Genomic DNA, 21,480 nt, shown 5'->3' with positions numbered 1-21,480 from the left:
TTAACAGATATCAAGATACTTGACTAAACTCAGAGTTAAGTAGTTAAACAGGCCTGAAGGCTCCCAAACTCATACGCATTCCACTATAGTAGGGCACCTCACACTTTATTTACTTGGCTGCCAGGACACCACTCTCCCCCCAGTTCACTTCTTAGTTCACCGTCTGTTCTTTCTGAATCCTTTGTTGGTTCCTCTTCATCCTATCCATCTCCACACATGCAAGCTGCCCACCACTCAGCCCTTAAATCTCTTCTCTGTACATTCTCAGTGATCTCAAACTCATGACCTTAAATTCTACACATATGTTGGAACTCCCAAATCTGTACCCCTATCCCGGTTCTCTCCAGTCTAGACTCATGTATACAACTGACTCATGTATACTTTCATTTCAACATTTAATAAGGTATATTGAATTAAATATGCAAACCCAAACATCTGCATTCCTTCCCATTAGATAAATGGAAGCTTCATCCTCTGGCTCTCAGGCTGAAAAACTTGGGAGTTAAAACTTGACTCTACTCTTACTTCCCTACTCCACATGCAATCCAACAGCAAATCCTCCATATCTCCCTTCAAAACATATCAGAATTCAGTCTAACTTCCATTTGCCAGTCCAGCATGTAAAAAGCTGCAAAATGCCACACTGTACTAACAAGAAGTAAAAAGCTGACTATTGCTCTTGGAGAGACTAACAGGTAAATACAGAGAATCACAACTTAAAGACCAGAAACCCATGAGTGTCAACCCCACAGGAACCACTGCTGAGGCGGGAAAACTTGAACCACAACTTACATATTGCTGGAGGCTCAGCCAGAATAATTGTGAGAGATAAAAGCTCCAGAAGGACTCAGTCATTAGGGGCGCCCACACTTTCATGAACGTTATGTCCAGTGGGATTTGGTAACCTTTTCCTATGAAGGGCCAGAGAGTAAGTACTTTAGCCTTTGTAGGCCCTGCCGTCACTAAAGCAAATACAATCATCTACAACAGCAGTGTCGAACTCATTTTCACCAGGGGCCACATCAGCCTCGTGGCTGCCTTCCAAGGTCCGAATGTGATTTTAGGACTGTATGAATGTAACTACTCCCTAACAGTTAAGCAAGAGCTCGGCGCTGCCGCCAGGTAGAAACAAGGTGCCAGGCCGGATAAAACAAGGTGGAGGGCCAGATTCAGCCTGTGGGCCTTGTGTTTGCCACCTGTGATCTACAAGCAATACTTAAAGTAATAGATGTTGCTGTGTTCCAATAAAACTATCTCCCCGGCTGGCATAGCTCAGTGGATTGAGCATGGGCCTGCAAATCAGAGGGTTGCCAGTTTGATTCCCAGTCTAGGGCCTGGGTTGCAGGTTAGGTCCCCAGAGAGAAGGTACTTGAGAGGCAATCACACACTGATGTTTCAATCCCTCTCTTTCTCCTTCCCTTCCCCTCCCCTTAAAAATAAATAAAATCTTTAAAAAAACCTTTATTTATGAACACTGAAATTTGAATTTCATTTAATTTTCACATGTCACAAAATATAATTCTCTCTAAAAATTTTTTCCAGCCATTTAAAAACAAAAACCATACTAGCCTGTAAGTCATGAAAAAACAGGCAGTGGGCCGGATCTGGTGGGAGGCTGTAGTTTGCTGACTCCTTGACTCTAGGACAAAGGCCAAGTCCCTTATATTGAACAAAGACTCTCCATTAAATGGCCACTGTCTAATTAGTCTCATCTCTTATCTTCCCATTCATTCTCTACTCCAGCCATGCAAGCAAGTGTGATTCCCAAAACAGACCATGTTCTCACCTCCAGGTCTATGCAAAAAACCTCAAAGCAACAACAACAACAACAACAACAACAACAACAACAACAAACTCCTGAATAGTAAGTGATCAGAGCTGGACTGCAGAATACAGGTTAATACCAAAAGTTCATTGCTTTCCCAATATCAGCAGTGAACAAGTGGAATTTGAAATTTAAAGCACAATACAATTAATATAAGCACACCCCCAAAATGAAATACTTAGGTATAAATCTAACAAAATACATGTAAGATCTCTGAGAATCCAATCACCCCTGACCACTCCCACCTCTGTCACACTGTTCCTTAGACCATTCTCTCTCCTTTCCTGATTACTACCACAGAGTAAAGCAAATGGTTTCATAATGGCCTCAAACGTCCTGTGTTCTGGTGCCCAGCAACCTCTCTGGCCTCAACTGCTTCCACTCTCCCCCACGTTTACTCCACTCCAGCCACCTGGTCAGTCTCCTTGCTGTTCCTCACACGTGGTCCCATCCAAGAAGCTTTGTACTGCTCTTTCCTTTTCCTCCAAATCTCCAGAAGGGTGTGCACTTAGTTCCTTCACGTCCAGTATCATCTTACAGAAATACCTTCCTTGAGTATCTGATATCAAACATTAACAACCTTCTATCACACACATTCTGCAACACTCCTCTCTTCCCCTAGTTTTTCAATGCACTTTATAAACACTGTCAACTGATGCATTGTGTTGTCTGTGCCTCCCCTTAAATAGAATGTTAAACCAAGATTTTGTCCATTTTGCTCATTACTTTATCTTGGCACTTAGAACTGTGCATGGTACATAGTAGGTACTGAAATATTTGTTAAATTAATAAAAATGCATAAGCTATGCACCACTATTGATCTTTCATATGAAGTGAAAACATTTCAATATGAAAACCATTCTTGATCATTCTTATGGGAATAGATTAGTCTCTTAAGTAACTGCGGGAAGATTACTCAATTCATTTTATCCACGACAAATCTTTTTTCAACTTATTATTTATTAGATATGGCATTTTAAACAAAAAACTTTATTAATAAACCCACTTTCTTTTACTGCCTTCTAGGACGACTGGTGATTTATTTATATTACAGTTATCAAGTAAGCAAGTGATTACAAACAGCCAGAAAATAAACTCCTCTTCCTCCAGAAAGCAGTGCATGGAATGACAAAGTTTCTGTAGAGAGCTACATAGTAAAACTGTGAGGCTTTGTGGAGTGTATATGTATAGTCTCTCTTTTATTATAACCTTTAATAATGTAAAAATTATATTCTTAATTTTGGACATACAAAACCAGGCTTCTTGCTGGATTTGACCCGCAGGTTAGAGCTTGCCAACCCTGGTTCAGAGAAATGCCCCTCCGTGCTTAATCTAGTGTTCTGCAGCTGTCCAAGACACATCCTATGTATACCTAAGGAAGGCATCTAAAAAGGCATATATATCATGAATATATCACGCTAGAAAGATGGACAGTTTTTCAACTTTTTCCTGAGCTATAAAAATATAGCTGCTGTGTTTTATGTCTGAAAAACTTATGTTAGGATAAACACTTAAAAAGTATTTCAGAGAAAACCAGTAAGTAACTTCTAAATAATCCTCCTAATACTTAATTCCCTTCACAAATTGGTGATTAATCCTAAAACATTTACAATATCTTTAAAAAGAAAAATCAAAAACAGTACCTCATACAGAAACATGCTTAGACTCTCCAGATAAATTTTTAAAAATAAAATCTACAAAAGTTTTAGGGTTTTCACCTGCCACAATGTTCCCAGAACGTGCCACAACCTTGAACCCGTCGGCGACTTTGTCTACACTATCTCCATGGGTGAGCAAAACAATTTCTTCCTTCTGAAGGCCTCTAAACACACAAAAAGTTAACACACAACACATAAATATCTTCAACACATGATTAATGGGTTCTTTCACTTTGTCCCCAGCTTGAGATGTAATTGACATATAACATTGTGTAAGTTTAAGGTAATTATATATACACATATACCATTATAGTTGTACACTTTAACTATATACGAGGTCTGTCCAGAAACTATCCAGCTGTGTTTGCATGACATCGATGTAACCTGGCAGCCAGAGAGTGGACTGGAACACGCATGCATGAACAATGAATGACGACTTCACTGTACTAGTCAGTGGGTGAGGTACGTACCCTCAAGTGAGCATGTGTACTGTGTGGCCGTCACGTTCAAAATGACTGAGTGAGTAGAGCAACACATCAGCATCAAATTTTCCATTAAGCTTGAACATTCCTCTGCAGAAATGATTCAGATGGCTCAGAAGGCCGTAGCTATGGGCAACTGGTAATTGGCAGCTTCATCACAACATGCCCACTCATGTATCACGTCTCCTGCTGAGTTTTTTTGGCGAAACATCAAATCACCCAGGTGACTTGGCCCCCCTACAGCCCAGATTTGGTGCCCTGCGACTTCTTGCTTTTCCCTAAACTAAAATCTCCTTTGAAAGGGAAGAGATTTCAGACCATCAGTGAGATTCAGGAAAATAAGAAAGGGCAGCTGATGGTGATTGGGAGAACTGTGTGAGGTCCCAAGGTGCCTACTTGGAAGGGGACTGAGGCGACATTGTTCTATGTACAATGTTTCTTGTATCTTCTTCAAAAAAATGTCTCTATTTTTCATATTACATAGATGGATACATTCTGGACAGAACTCGTATGTATCGTATATACATGGTGAAATGATAACCACAATAAGGTTAGTTCCTGCATCCATCACTTCACATAGTTACCATTTGTGTGTGTGGTGAGAACATTTAAGATGTACTCTCTTATCAATGTTCAAGTACACAATACAGTGTTAACTGTAGTCACCATGCTATACGTTAGATCCCCAGAGCTTATTCATCTTGTAACTAAAAGTTTGTCCTTTTGCTTTAGAAATACTAGTTTGCCATATGTATAGATCAAGAAAATAGAAATACGCAAGTAATGCAACATTGCTGGAATTTAAATTTATTCTATCCATTATCAAAAGCCAGTAAAAGAATATTAAATCTAGGTCAAAAAGAAGTAACCAATAGTCCATCAAAATGGGCTTTACTCAAAACATGGAAAAAACCCAAAGAGAAAGAAAGAGACTAACACTTAAGTTTTCTGGTTTTCAGAAAAGTCAACAAATTTTTTTATACTCATTCAAGGATATGTGCATCGATTTTAGAAACAGAAGGAGGAAGGGAAAGGGAGAAAGAGAGAGACAGACAGATAGATAGACAATTATCAGATGCCTCCTGCACATGCCCCAACTGGGGACTGAACCCACAACCCAGGTATGTGCCCTGACTGGGGATCCAACATGCAACCTTTTGCCTCTTGGTGCCTGGGGTGATGCTGCAACCAACTGAGCCACCTTGCCTGGGTCGATTTGTTACTTTTAAGTAAAGCAGAAGATAAATAATTCTAGGGAATTAGTGAACACCTCACTCACAAATTTTAAATAGATTAAAGCTTTACATCTAATCTATTATCATGTAGCAATAAAATCAATTAATACATTCACTGTATTAAAAAGGATAGTATACCAGATATAGTTATGCTCAAATTAAGAAAATTAAGAGACAAAGCACCTATTAAGTAATGAGGCCTACAAACGGATGGCTCACTAAGTACCCAGCAAGAATGTGGTGGGGGGAAGGCATACAAATGCATTTGGCAGATGCAGGGCAGTTTAAAATGGTATCCATTTGTCACATCTGGTACACGTTTAGAGTCACACTCCACACCAAAGAGGAAAAAGGAAAACTACAAATGCTGGCATCACAATATGTAATCCCAAGTAGGTGTTCAAGACTGCAGAGTTGCTTTTAAATTATGTTGTAAATGCTCTCCTTATTCCTAGTTAGCATCACACCTCCTCTGCTGTCGTGACACCAAACTGGAAAACAAATACCATGACAATTCTACCTTTGGCCAGTGCTGTGGCCTTAATTTTGTCCAAGAATTACAGAATCTCTAATTTTGGAGCATAACAATCCCACCTTTAAATTACTCTACTACCATTCTTGGTCTTGTAAAAATATCTGCAATACCTGAAGAGCGAGCATGTGTTATCCACACTAATACTGAAGACTCCATCTTCTCTAACACTTTTTTTGTGCACAGTACCTCCAAATACTTTATTCATCATCTGTTCAAAGAGAAAATAAATTAATGTTAGCATAAATTTTTGTAAAATACGTTTTTCTTTTGCTAATTTAATAATTTATATTTCTTATTTTTAGGATCTAGCATGTTTGTGCCCCCCAAATAAAGGCAGTTTGATAAATGTAGGTAACTTGGCATTATTATATATAAAGTTATTAAGAGACATCATTATAAAACAAAACTAGATTAAAAATCTGACCTGAGGTTAATTTCTGTTAAACACTGGCAGATTTTCCATTTAATATACATTAATTAATTCATCTGTTAAAAATAGATTTCTTTAATATGTTCTTCTGAATTCAAATTAAAAGCATTTTAAAAGATAATATGAGCTTAGAAAAGGCTAGAGTAAACAAGAAGAGCTATGGTATTAAAACTAGACAGGTATAAATTCCTCTAAGCTGTTTCATGTGTGGCCCCAAAGGAAGAGTCTGAAAGCCGGCAGAAAGCTGTGCTATGGAGACAGGATAAGTTAAAAAAATCTAGTCTTTCAGTTGAATTCATTTGTTCAAATCCCATTCACTTAAACACACTTATTTCAAATGGTCTCTTCCTTCTGCCCTTCCTGTGTCAATCTCTTTTTTAAACCTACATTTACATATGTCCAAATCTTCCAACACCAAATAAATACAAACTAGATTTTTGCAAACATTAAATCTGCACTGATAGAATAACCACAACTCATCTTGATATGCTGCTCCACAACAGGTGTCATATCTGTCATAATAATGCATGACGACAGCTGATCTAGACTAACAGAAAGGTAGGCAGAAGGCTAAATAAATGTTCATTCTCATAATGCACAGTGCCATATTCTTCAAAACCATCACCAAATGCTGCCCTATATATCCTCCTCTTAGACATTCACAATAAATCTTCCTGCAGCAAAAGTTTGGGTCAGCCCTGGCTGGTGTGCCTCAGTAGATTGAGCACCAGCCTGAGAACCAAAGGGTCACCAGTTCGATTCCCAGTCTAGGGCATATGCCAGGGTTGCAGGCCAGGTCCCCAGTAGGGGGCGTGTGAGAGGCAACTACACACTGATGTTTCTCTCCCTCTATTTTTCCCTCCCTTCCCCTCTGTCTAAAAATAAAATCTTTAATTAAAAAAAAAAAAAAACTCAGTTAAAAAAAAAGTTTGGGTCAAGCCTCTCAGGAAACTTGCTAAACCTTGTTTAACCCAGTATAGGTATACCTCATTTTTACCGTGCTTATTACTTTACTGCTCTTCATAGATGTTGCTTTTTTCTTTCTTTCTTTCTTTTTTTTTTTTTTAAACAAACTGAAGGCAAGAGCTTCCACAAGGAGAAAAAAAATCATGACTCACTTTATTGTGGTGGCCTGGAACTAAAACTGTGGTATCTCTGAGACACGGTTGTAGCAACGTTAGCTACTAAAATATAGATTGCGTTAGTCCATGATTAAATTCTTCAATGGCTCTTTCGCATTTATACCAGGGATTGGTAAACTTTTTCCTACAAGGGCCAGAGGGTATTTTAGCCTTTGTAGGCCCTACTGTCTCTGAAGCAACTATTCAACTCTTGCTGTTGTAGCACAAAGGCATCCATAAACAGTACTTAACAGTAATGAGTTTCGCTGTGTTCAAATGAAACTTTACAAACACTGAAATTTGAATTTTTTATTTTTACATGTCACAAAATATAATTCTCTTTAAAGATTTTTCCAACCACTTAAAAACATAAAAACCATTCTTAGCTTGCGAGTCAAAAAAACAAAAAAAAAAAACAAAAAAAAAACAAAAACAAAACAAAAAAAAAAAACAAAACCAGGAAGTGGACCGGATCTGGTGGGAGGCTGTAGTTTTTGCTGACTCCTTGACTCTAGGACAAAGTCCAAGTCCTTTATTGAACAAAGACTCTCCATTAAATGGCCACTGTCTAATTAATCTCATCTCTTATCTCCCCATTCATTCTCTACTCCAGCCATTCAAGCAAGTGTGATTCCCAAAACAGACCTCACCACTGCATTCAGGTCTCTTCATAGCCCCAGGGGCCTAACAAAGTGGGTGGCCCAGAGCAGTCATTCAAATTTGCTGAATGAAATTTGCTTCTATATACTCAATGAACCTTGTGCACCTCTAATTTGCAGTTCTTAATTAGAAGACAGCTGAATGATGAAGATAACCAAAGCTGTTGGTACTCTACAGAATTTAAAAGTCCATAAAGTTCAAATTAAAGGCTTTTTACAAAGATGGTGTCTTGCAGTAAAGTTTAAAGCTATTTCACCTACCTGTTTAGAAGGCTTTCATACTTATTTTTTAGGGATTTCTAAAAAGTAATTTTTTAAAAAACCCTGTCTAGGTCATGAAAGAGAAGGAAAGACTGAGGAGTGGATCCAAACTACAGGAGTCTAAACAGTTGTGCCAACTTAAACACACGGTCCAAGACTGGATAAGGGTCTAATGAGGGGCACTGATGAGAAAGACAGTGAAATGTGAATGAACTCTATGGATTAGATGCTAACACTGAATCAATGTTAATTTCTGATTTTGACAGTTGTAGTGGGGTTATATAGGAGAAAGTCCTAGTACTTAGGAAATACAAGTCAAGGACATCGTCATGTCTCAACTTACTCTTAAAAGTAATTAAACACGTCAACATTTTGGGAAATAAGCAAAAGTATACAGGAGCTCCATGTACTATTTCTGCTACTTTTCTATATATCTGAAGGTCTAAGTTGTTTTTATTTTAACGGACAGTATTTTGTTGTATGCAGTAATCTACTTTTCTGAAAATAGATTCCTACTAAGGTCAGTTTTGCTATATTAGTGAAGCAATTCATAAACAGTTGTAATATAAACAAATTATTTCATACAACTACATATCCTAAATAGTCTGAAGACAGAAAATACTAACAGAGCAGGAATACAAACAGAATAAAATTAAATCAATAATTAAGACAAATTCACAGATGTACCTGCATGCCATAGCAAATCCCAAGAACAGGCTTGCCAATAGTGAATATTGCTGGATCAAACCAGGGAGCATCCTCGGCATACACAGAATTAGGTCCTCCAGAGACGATAATAGCACTGTGGATTGAAGAAAGAGAGTCAGTGAAGAAGCTGATTTTTATATAAAGTCTATAGATTCAGAGATTTTATGTTTTGGGTATATTATAGGATATCCAGATTCTATCACAGCCAATTACTGGGTTGGCCAAGAAGTTCACTTAGTTTTTTTTCGTAAGATGGCTCTAGTAGCACTTAGTTGTCTTTAACTTCATTCAAAACAATTTTGTTAGATTGTATTGTGACAGCTGTCACATCAGTGTGCGTTTAAAAAAAAGAGAAAAACTGCCCTGACTGGTGTGGCTTAGTGGATTGAGTGCTGGCCTGTGAACGGAGAGATAGCTGGTTTGATTCCCAGTCAGGGCACATGCCTGGGTTGTATAGGCCAGGTCCCCAATTGGGGGTGTGGGAGAGGCAACTGATCAATGTCTCTCTCACAAATTAATGTTTCTCTCCCTCTCTTCCTCTCTCTAAAAATAAATAACATCTTTTTAAAGAAATGTAAAAACAATTTTAAAAACATCAAAATTGGTGGATTTGAGGGCAGCCATTTTAATATTGAAGATGGAAGAAAATACGCAACATTTCAGTGTATTATGCTTTATTACTTCAAAAAAAAGTAAAAACACAACTGCAAGGCAAAAAAAGACTTGTGCAGTGTAGGGAGAAGGTGCCGTGATTGATAGAACGTGTCAAAAGGGGCTTGCGAAGTTTCTTGGTACCTAGTGACACTTTGGCCAAATAATTCTTTGCTGTGGGGATGTCTTATGCATTGGAAGATGTTTAGCAGCACCCCAGCCTCTACTCACTAGAAGCCAAGAGCTAGAGATAGCCGACATACTCAAAATATCCAAATCAATAAAATCATTGGTGAAAATGAAGTGTGTCTTTTATTTTACAGAAAAAAAACATTTGGACTTTTTGGCCAACCCAACAGTATCCTCCCACGTGGCTTAATTATGTTTACTTTATTGCATGTACTGAAGTATCAATTCAACATTCACTTGTTAATAAACACAACTTCCAAATATATAAATACCAATGTTTCTATCCACAATGGTGGCATAAAGTTGTTTTGATTATTTCCCTCATCAATGGAGAAAATAAATGAGAATTCTGGGAGCTAGAGAAAATATAGGTCGTTCTGGGAGGCAAGAAGTAAAGCAGGTTACTAAAAGTATTATGAAGGCCCCAGAAAACTCAGAGCAAATATTCTACAACAAAGGATGGCAGAATATGAAGAATTATCTAACTTTGCCAGTTTAAAACCTGTTCTACATTCCCAACAACTTTACCTGAAATCCAGAAAAGGCAGCTAACATCAGTTTTGCCCCAAATGCCCTGCTCCGAGAGCCAAGGTCAATATTATAATCTAGCGACACTACAATTCACAGAGCATTCTTTCTGTAGGTTAACTTAAGAACCAAACTATTAGTATAAAGGGAGCTGTAAACTGGAATCTGTTCCTCACCAGGCCACCAGTACATCAAATTTGACACTTAGCACTGATTCAAGAAAATTTAGAACACTAATACTGTTATGGATTTTATGATTATTATAGCCATAAAAACGCAGATTTCCAGGTTTAATTTAGGGAAAACGAGGGAGAAATCTGGCAAAATTAGGCCTTCACTCTGGAACCACAGACTTACACTATGACACTACATGCACTCTCCAGTTTGCCACACACGCCCTCTTACATAAATACAGACAAACTGAGGCCCTTTACTCCATTTAAGGTATTCTCAGGTTCATCCTAAGTTTGAGTTTTCAGGAATCCTGATGTATCTATATTTCTAAAGGAAAATATGCATATATTCCGAGATCTAACCAAAATGTACTTACAATCAAATCTAGATTACAATTCACTTTATAATTTAGTGGCTGCCTTCCATGCAAAATCATACAAACTAAAACACTAGACTTAAGATATTGTACATCCAGAAAAATAGAAAAATAATATAAAAGAAGTCAAATTTACAGAACTTACTCAGCAAGCTAGAGCATTTTTTTTATTTTTTGAGTTTACTGGAGTGACAATGGTTAGTAACATTTAAGTTTCAATTGTACAATTCTATAATACATCATCTGCATATTTCATTGTGTGCTCACCGCCCAAAGTCTAGTCTCCCTCTGTCACCATAAATCTGACCCCCTTTACCCTCTTCATTCTCCCTCACCCCAGGAATTTTTAAAAAATGTAACAATAGCCGTGGCTGGTGTAGGTCAGTGGATTGAGTGTAGGCCTGCAAACCAAAGGGTCACCGGTTCGATTCCCAGTCAGGGTACCTGCCTGGGTTGCAGGCCAGGCTCCCAGTAGGGAGCACACAAGAGGCAACCACACATTGATGTTTCTCTCCCTCTATTTCTCCTTCCCTTCCCCTGTCTCTAAAAATAAATAAATAAAATCTTAAATACACACACACACACATAAAAAAATAATTTAAGTGAGCTCAAAAGCTCCACTCTTTGAACCTTGTATGTTATTCATTGTCTATTAGCCTATATTCTTCAAAAAGAAACTGAAGAAAACCTACTCACATGATAAACTTAACATCTTTAAGATAACAATTCTAAAGGAGTTTGAGATTAGCCCTAAGGGTAAATATGTAACCTACCTCCCTAAAAATGCAGAAGCTAAAATTTTATAAAACATATTTAATAGTCAGAACCTCTATAATTTCAGTATATTTAGTTTAATAAAGGATAGCCACCATGGGACTGCCCAGCATCCCTCATTAATCTGATAAACTCTAGGCCTTAAGAGTCTTAATACTTGAGAAGGAAATGGTCTTAGTCAAGAATAAAATCTCAAGCAGTAGTTAAACCAATTATGAAAATTCTAATCTCATTAAATCTTGAGAAAAGATAATCACTCATTGCCAGTCTTCTATGTCTATCCTGCTATTTTGAAAGTAACTTACAATTATAAGGCCCAATAAGCCATAAGCCATTTCAGATATCAATTTTATCAGGCAGATCAAGGTTCTACAAACATGTAGGTAAACATGTGTCATGTCATAAAACTGTTATTCTGCCCTGGCTGGTGTGGCTCGGTGGATTGAGCACCAACCTGCAAAGCAAAAGGTCACTGGTTCAATTCCCAGGCAGGGCACAGGCTTGGGTTGTGGACCAGGTCCCCAGTTGGGGGCACATAGGAGGCAACCACACATTGATGTTTCTCTCCTTTCCTCCCTTCCTTTCCCTGTCTAAAAATAAATAAATCTTTTTTTTTAAAAAGCCAAACTCTTATTCTACAAAGAAGGTGGTGAAATACTTACCTCAGCAGCCAAGATTATAGTAATAAAGCCACATGCTCTAGTTCCTACACTCGTATACAGAGAGGATGCTCTAGGCACAAGCAGGACCTAGGAACCAGTTATGATCAGGTGCCAGGAAAACCCATTAGACTTTTCTACTGCCAACTATTTGTCTACCCTATTCTAAAACAATTAGTCTGCTAGTTTGCTGGGGACTTTTTTTGTTGGTTTATTTTGGGTGGGGGAGTGAAGGGGCTTGGGTTTGACAAGAGAGCCATTCAGATTTCTCACAAAATTTTCTGATCCCTTAAAACTGGTTCTCACTGGCAAATGAAGACAGGTTGAGTTAGATAAATTCAAGAGTCCCTTATTGTAAAGATTTACAGTTTTAAAAAAGATAGCCGTTTTAACCTGTATCTGAGACTAAAAACTAAAACAGAGTTAAATTAAATCTACCATTTCTGATTTCCAAGTCAGCCTAAGTCAAAAACAAGAATCACAGGACCATGTATATATGTCTATGAAGTCTTTAAAAGTTTAATTTTTTCCCATTAGAAAAAAGTTACATTTTTAAGAAAAATTAACTTTATATTTTGGGAGAAACATAGCATTAACATTTAAGAGCCAATTAAGGATATAAACTGCAGTTGCTTACTCCTGGATAAGAAAAAAACATTAATTTCATGAGAAAAGGCATAGAATTAACCAGAAAGAGCTGCTAAAGGAAGACGTTTATATGTAAGTTGGCTGTTGTTTGGACTAGTTCTAAGAGTACAAGCTGAAATTAGCCCTTATATTAGACTTAGGATATCTTTATATTTTAGAAGTTAATTTCTTGGGATGGGAAGCAAACTTCTGTGCACAGAATTCTTATCATTTACATATACTATAAATATTCCTTAGATCAAATGTTCCAGGACCAAGTGAATGAATGAATAAATGAACGCAATAGTCATATCTAAGTCTGACCCAGAAATGCTAAACATAAAATATTCAAATGGTAAGTCCTTAAAACTGCAATTAAAATTACAGTAATCTTTTTAGTGGAAAAACTTAAATTTTTCTTAAAAAAAAAAAAAAAAAATCAGCCCCAGCTAGTGTGGCTCAGCTGACTGAGTGTCAACCTGCAAACCAAAGGGTCGCCGGTTCGATTCCCAGTCAGGGCACACACCTGGGTTGTGGGTCAGGTCCCCAGTAGGGGACGCTTGAGAGGCAACCACATGTTGATGTTTTCTCTCCCCACCTTTCTCCTCTCTCTAAAAATAAATAAATTAAATTAAAAAATTAGAAGTGTGGGAGATTTCTTATAAAACCATTCCATATCTTATATTCATTAAAAACAAAATGCAATGCCAAGCAAATGAACAATAAAATATCCTACAATGTAAGCTCAATCTCCTCAGAAAAACATAAGTGAAAAGTCTACCGGAATCCTTGCTCTTTTATAGCAAATGCTGGCGTTTCCAAGGGGAAGATTTCAGACTGCACGAACAGTTCCCTCACTCTTCGGTCTATGACTTTTCCATACTGAGCACCAGCATCCAGAATGACCACAGCTCCTTCGTAGTGGTGGCAGCCATCCTTAATGTCCCCTCCAGCATTTTCTACCTGCAAATATTAATACATGTCTTAATTATGAAAGTTAGGGCTACTTTATAAAACAGTGGTCACTGCCAGCTCCGAAAACACACAGAATCAAAACCTGTTAACTGAGGACTTTCTAAATTATCAATTCAAAACACTTCGTTTAAAATGAAGGTTTTTATACATACCCACATACCAGCATACACACTTTAATAAAAGCTACAATTTATTTTTTATGATTTTTATTCCTTGATTTGAGAGAGAGAAACATCGATGCTTTTCCACGTATTTATGCACTCACTGGTTGAATATGCACTCACTGGTTGAATCTTGTATGTGCCCTGACCCAGAATCAAATCCACAAACTTGATGTGTTGGGACAATGCTCTAACCAACTGAGCTACCCTGCCAAGGCAAAAGCTACCATTTATTACCTACATGATAGTCATTTTATGTGTAATGTATCTTATATGCCTTATCTATTAATACAGTAAGCATAGAACCCAGTTGCAATCTAGTCCTGATTTATGCCTGTTACACTAGCATTATTATTAATAATGCCTCTTTCAAATCCCAAAAGCACCCCAATTGAGCAATAAATTATATGGTCATCCTACTTAGTACTCACAGCTTTCCTATGATGGATATACTGATGAGAAACTGTGAAGTTTGCTGTCAGAGTATAAGCACGCCCCAATTCACTTTATTAGGGTTATTTGCATTACCTGGGGAAAATGATATATATACATCTAACCCACAACACTAAAATTTTGAAGGTTTTTTAAATCTTATCTCTGTGTAGTACCTTGATAACACTTTTCTAGAAAGTGATCCAACAAAACAAAATTCACTATTATACTGAAGTTTTTCACCTGGAACTGGCTTCAAAATAATACAAGTGTAGGTGGTTATGGATAAAACATAACTGCATTTGTACTGAAATCATTAAAGACGGGTGATAGGTACATTGCTTTCATTTTAGTCTAATCTCTAGGCTGTTTTGGATATTTTACTTATGAAAAAGCTTTTACAATGTGTACATACCCTGGAAATCCACTTGGAGGAAGCATACAACATGGTCCCATTTTAAATTATTTTGTGTAAAAGCACAATAGTGTACGTGTTATGTATGAAAAAATACACAGATATACACCAAAATATTAACAAAGGTTGTATCTGAGTGAGAGAACTATAAGCGATCTTAAATTTACTTTCTATATATTTTTCAGTATATTCTAAATGTATATGACACACGTATTTTGAGCTTTTCCCCCGTGGGTTATAAATTTGTGCATAAAAAAAGCTCAAATAGATCTTTTTGGCACTTGTGTAACCCTTTCCATCCCTCTTCCCTTTCCATTTATGTGAAAAAATATATGCAGACCTCACAATACTACTCACACTCCTGCCACAGTAATGAAAAAAGCAACGACCACAACCATCTACAGAGGGGGATGTGCAAAAGGACAAACCACACACCAGAAACAATTACTCAGATCACAAACATGACGGTTTTAATCACAGGCCTACTGAACAACGGTTGAAAAACCAGGTCACAGAAAAAAGGAGTTTATTGAATATATTAGTGCAAAAAAATGCTAAAACTTTCTCCTTCCAGACCTTTGCCCTTCACCTTGCTGTACATGTGTGCATGCGCACACACAGACACAATGCCCTTTAGGAATGTATCTAAAATTCCTTAATCGTAATTTATTTTTTGTAAAGAATAAAGTATTTTTTAAAGACCACTATATGTTTCAATCCCATTATCACCATCACAATTTTTTTTTTACCAAATCCAAGTTCAACCTCACTTTGCATGATTCCAACATGCACGAATTTCAGTTACCATGGTTTATACCAAGCTTTAGTTAACTAAGACTAGCCCCCCAAAAGGTGGCTCAAATTTCAGTTAACATATATTAACTGAGTATATAAAGTACACACTCAGTGCCAGTTCTCAGCCCACAAATCATCACATTAGCAGATGAACATCATGATCAGTAACCAATCATGTCCCTTCTTTCAAAATCTGTTGGTGATTGGTCACTGCACAACAAAGGGACAAGAGTACAACTTGTTACATCCTTGACACCTAGTGATAAAGCCATATGCCATTTTCCACATATGGATAATCCAAAGAGAAAGCTTACCAACAAAGATGAAAGTGCAGTGAAGAAAAGTGGTATGCTGGAAGTGAAATTTGAATCCAACGTAAATGGAGTTACAGAACAAATAGCTGGCCCTGGCAATGTTGACACTGCTATGGTTTGAGAACCTCTAGAACAGGGATGTCAAACTCATTTTCACTGGTGGTGGGGGCACATTAGCCTCACAGTTGCCTTCAAAGGGCCAAATGTAATTTCAACTCCCTAAAAGTTAAGGAGGAGTTACATTTATACAGTCCTAAAATTACATTCAGCCCTCTGGACGCAACCGCCAGGCTGATGTGGCTCTTGGTGAAAATGAGTTTGACACCCCTGCTCTAGAATGTGCAGCCAGAGGAACTTAGAAAAAGCAAACTCATTAGTATCGATGAGAAAGAAAGGTTGTGGTGACGAAAAGGATGTCTCAGAGGAAGTGATTCCCAAGAAAATACTTCAAATTACACCAGCCAGGGCTCAACATTTCTAATGGTTTAAGTTATACTATACTATATAATAGTTTTACTATTTTATTTCACTATATTTTTATAATTAACTGTAAAAGTTAATGTTTTAACAAGAATTTTTAAAGGTCATGAAACTACTGTAATGTTCCCATTGATTATTAAAATCACTGCATAGTTTTAGCTTACATGATCACTATTATGGTTGTTTTACCTTCGTGCAGTGATATAAACAGTTCTATATTTCTTCAAATCAACTAATTCTTACTTAAATGTATTTTAAAAGATAATTCTATGTTGTTTTCTTAGCGATTTGTTTTTATTGTTGTTCAAGAATAGTTGTCTGCATTTGCCCCCCACCCCAGCCATCCCTACCTCCCACCCTCGATCCTACCCCCCCCCCTTTGGTGTTGTCCACGTGTCCTTTATACATGTTCCTGAAAATCCCTCCACCTTTTGCCCCTTATCCCCTTCCACCTCCCCTCTGGTTACTGTCAATTTGTTCTTAATTTCACTGTCTCTGGTTATATTTTGCTTGCTTGTTTGTTTTGCTGGTTAGGTTCCACTTATAGGTGAGATCGTATGGTACTGGTCTTTCACAGCCTGGCTTATTTCACTTAGCACAGGGGTGTCAAACTCATTTTCACCAGCTGGTTGCCTTCAAAGGACTGAATGTAATTTTAGGACTGTATAAATGTAACGACTCCGTAACAGGTAAGCAAGAGTTTGGCGCTGCTGGGTAGAAACAAGGTGCCGGGCCAGATTCAACCCACAGGCCTTGTGTTTGCCACCTGTGACTTAGCATAATGCTCTCCAGATCCATCCATGCTGTCGCAAAGGGTAGGAGCTCCTTCTTCCTTTCTGCTGAGTAGTATTCACCATGTAAATGTACCACAGTTTTTTGATCCACTCATTTACTGATGGGCACCTAGGTTGCTTCTAGCACTTGGCTATTATAAATTGTGCTGCTATGAAGACTGGGGTGCATAGGTTCTTTTGAACTGGTGTGTCAGGGTTCTTAAGGTATAATCCCAGCAGTGGAACTGTCAGGTCAAAAAGCAGTTCCACTTTTAGTTTTAGCAATTTTTTAAAATGTTCAATCACATTACACCAGAAGTCAATGAGGAAACACTGTGCATCAATCTTTGCCTCATTTCTTCCTACCTCAACTATCAACTATCCTATTCAGCACACAGCTTCAACAACTCAGAGAAAAGCAAAAAGGTCACCAGTAATAAAAGCAAAAGTTCCTTTTCCTTAAAACCTTGAATCTTTACTCCTACTTCACATGGAATTGAAGTTTGATATTTAGACTTCCAAACCTTCAACAGGTTAGTAAAGTACCCTAATGAGAAAAGACATTGTTATTCATATCAATAGTAAAGACAAATGACTTTCGACAGAAAACAGAAAAATCTATTATAGCAATTTATAAAATCTATTTAAAAACGGAAGACAAAAGACTAAAGGCTTAAGGTTTACATTCATCTCAACTGACCTGAGGTCATCATAATAAAGTAAATGATATTCATAAAAATATCATTAAGATATCAGGACAATATTAAGGAAAAAACTAAACCTGAATGTGGACCCTATAGGGTCTTAAATAGGGTGCTGAATATGCACCCTATTGAAGAATAAAGCAAAAGAATCTAGCAGATTCTGAGAAGATGAAGATGGCATTTTTGGATCTTCCTGAACCCCCACATATCACTGAACAAACGGAGAGCGAAACCAAACACATTTACCTTATAACTAAATGACAAATTAACGCCTAAGAACCTCAAAATTCAAGCTGGTGGTAACAAACTACCAAAGTCACAAATCCTGGTATTACAGCATCTGTGTGGGAAGCAACCAGGCCTCATCAAGAACTTGAGAACAGGAAAATTCCAGAATTGCCAATAGGTACTAGCTAGAAAGCACTGGGGCCAAATAAAGAACAGCAGCCGCATTGGGAGGAGGTGTGCCTATTCCAGTGGTGCACAGGTAGCAAGAGACCCAAGGTGAGGCCTAAAGATGTGGAAGGGGTAAATCCCCATGAACCTTCAAAACTAACAGGCCAGGGTTCCCTTCCAAGACAGGGCTCACAATGAGGGGAAACTGCTAGGAGCAGACTCAAAATTAAGTAGGACAAGGACAAGGGAGAAAAAGGAAATAGAAGAGCCAGACTAAAGTGGACGAAGAAGAGGGACCAGAGAGCCAGGAATCCTCAGGTAACAAGCAGCCATAATGTACAGAAGAGGGAGCTCTATAAAGTTATAGAATTTATCTGAACCAAGATTTCTTCAAAAAATTCAATATTAAAGTCACATAGAAGAGAAACATGCCCTGGATGGTGTGGCTCAGTGGATTAAGCGCTGGCCTGCAAACCAAGGGTCGCTGGTTCGATTCCCAGTCACAGCACATGCCTGGGCTGTGGGACGCGTGAGAGGCAACCACACATTGATGTTTCTCTCCCTCCCTTTCCCCTCTCTAAAAATAAAATAAATAAAATCTTTAAAAGAAAAAAAAAGGACATTGAAATTTTTTCTAAGTTCAGCTTTTTGTAGAGTGCCCACAACCAGGATTTATTTGTTGCCTCATGATTACATCCCAGGTAAATTTTTTTGACAACAGGTTTTACACTGGTGATGTTATGCCTCCTCCTGATGTAGTATAATAAGGAAAAATGCTATCTTGTTTCACTATTGGTGATGCTGACCTCCATCAATTGGTAAAAATGTCTGTGTGCTTAAAAAAATCTGATTCAAGTCTTCCCCCTGCTCAAAACCCTACAGCTAACTTCCCCTTAAAGTTTAATGAAGTCCAAAATACTATCCAAGCCCTGCGAGGCCTTGGCCTACTCTTTAGCCTAACTGCTGTTTAAAGTCTCCATGGTGCCAGAGTGGTTTGCTGTCCTGTCTGGCTGAAAAATCCCAACATTGGTGAAACAATCTCTGAAATTACATTGTTTCTTAAATTTTCCCTTATGGAAAAGAGATTGCCATAGTCTCTCAGGAAATTTCTCTTAGAACAGAAAGATGACCCAAGGGTTCGGGGAAAGAAATATAGGTGAACTTGGCTGAAAATTAAGTTATCTAGAATAGATATGGTGGAGCTTTATGTAACTCACCATCTAGATCACTCCTCCATGTACCCGATGAACACCTGAAAAAGATCCCTGAAAAGTATAGTGGCTTATTACCCCTGGTGGTATAACTGGACAAATGCAACCCCTTAACATTTATTTCAGTCAGCAAAACCTTTAAAAACCATTTGAATAAGGAGTGAGTTCTGTTTATTACCTGAAACACTTCCATTGACATCTTCTGGAAAGATCAAGTGCTAGCCTCAAAACTTGCAGAATAAGTTGTCAGCGGCCTGGAAAAAATCCCAAAAGTAATTGGGCACTCTCGAGAGATGCTGAATCATCAAAATACTTGATGGTATAGAACAGGGGTGTCAAACTCATTTTCACCGGGGGCTACATCAGCCTTGCGTTTGCCTTCAAAGGGCCAAATGTAATTTTAGGACTGTATAAATGTAACTATCCCTTATCTAGAGGCAAGGAGCTCAGCACTGCCGCCGGGTAGAAACAAGGTGCCTGGTCAGATACAACAAGGTGGAGACCAGGCAATTAGGCCCGCAGGCCTTGTGTTTGCCACCTGTGGTATATAAAGATGTATCAAAAAATAAGACCTAGATAGACAACTCAAGCCAAAAAGTAATTTAGAAGACTCAGACTAAACATGAAGAAGGTTTAGAAATATCAAAACTAATTTATTTCATACATGTAGATATCCTTTATTTGTAAATAAGTGGCATGTGACCCTAAAAAGTCTGTCTAAATAAGTCTCTTACAATATGTATATACACGCATAATTCTAGGTGCAATTATTAAATACAGGTGACGGTTTGCAGTTGTTCACTTTATGCAACAAATGCATGAAATGCCTTTAGGAAATGGTATTGTGCCTGAGCAAAAATCTAGAAGTCACAAGACATCCCCCGATGCAATAATATACAATATGGATGTACATTTAGTTGTATAAGCAACACTTACCAATCAGCAACATGCTGCCTAAGTTATGATCACCAGCCATTGTCCCATTTGTATTATAATTTCAACGAACTTGTAGATATTAACATTGTAAGCACAAAAAAACTTATCCTCCCCTGAGGACATGTTAATTGATTTTAGAGAGAGAGAAAAACACCAAGGGGTTGCCTCCCTAGGTACCCCAAGCAGGGATCAAACCCACAGCCTAGGCATGTGCCCTGACCTGGATGGGATCAGTCCTGAAACCATCTGGTGTACAGGATGACACACACTGCAACCAACTAAGCCAACCAGCCGGGGCTGTAAACAAAAATTTTGATTACTCAATTCATCTGAGTTTATTTTTTCTCTATCTCCTTTAATCTGAAAATGCAATCTATAGGCTTCTATTGGAATTTTTTCAATAAATTACTGTTGTTTTCAGTGTTTAATAAGTTTGGGAAATGCAAGTCCCTAGTGACATACAGTGTTGTCTGAGCCTTTTACTGCTCTTGGTTTGTTGACTTCATACATTGAAAAAGTTCTTTCCCTAATGAGATTTCAAGCTAGTAGGCATCCATCACTCCTCATTTGTTTCTCCATGTTATATGGGGCGAATGCACCATCCTTTCCATATTGTTTTCTAACTTATTTGTTCTCCTTTACTGAACCAATTTGTACTCTGAATAGAATTTCATCTTCTTTTGAATAATCCTATCAAGATTCCAATGGTGTATTTCACAGAACCAGAACAAGTATTTCAAAAATCTTTATGGAACCACAAAAGGCCCCACATAGCAACAGCAATCCTGAGAAAGAAGAACAGAGTTGGAGAAATCACATTACCTAATATCAAACCATGTTATAAGGCCATAATAATCAAAACAGCATGCTACTGGCATAAAAACAAACACATTCATAGATCAATGGTACAGAATAGAGCCCAGAAATAAACCTACACCTTTACAGTCAATTAATATTTGACAGAGAAAGCAAGTACACACAATGGGCTAAAGATAG

The 21,480-nt window shown here is 37.8% G+C and overlaps 1 protein-coding gene across 3 annotated transcripts in view; it reads right to left on the bottom strand.

The window, feature by feature from the left end:
- Positions 1 to 21,480, bottom strand: part of GMPS (guanine monophosphate synthase) — a 50,401-nt gene that overhangs the window by 14,824 nt on the left and 14,097 nt on the right. For 2 of the 3 annotated variants that reach the window (XM_024562953.3, XM_053918037.1), the window contains exons 2-5: positions 13,674 to 13,855; positions 8,894 to 9,008; positions 5,846 to 5,943; positions 3,544 to 3,647 (exon numbers count right to left, since the gene is read on the bottom strand). In XM_024562953.3, the coding sequence (XP_024418721.3) occupies positions 3,544 to 3,647; positions 5,846 to 5,943; positions 8,894 to 9,008; positions 13,674 to 13,855 (499 nt within the window). Of the gene's footprint in view, positions 1 to 3,543; positions 3,648 to 5,845; positions 5,944 to 8,893; positions 9,009 to 13,673; positions 13,856 to 19,726; positions 19,803 to 21,480 lie in introns of all 3 variants that reach the window. The other variant, XM_053918036.1, reaches the window with a different exon arrangement.

This window comes from Desmodus rotundus, chromosome 2, assembly GCF_022682495.2.
Source record: "Desmodus rotundus isolate HL8 chromosome 2, HLdesRot8A.1, whole genome shotgun sequence".
Classification (NCBI taxonomy): domain Eukaryota; kingdom Metazoa; phylum Chordata; class Mammalia; order Chiroptera; family Phyllostomidae; genus Desmodus; species Desmodus rotundus.
This window is presented reverse-complemented; position numbering and strand designations above follow the sequence as displayed.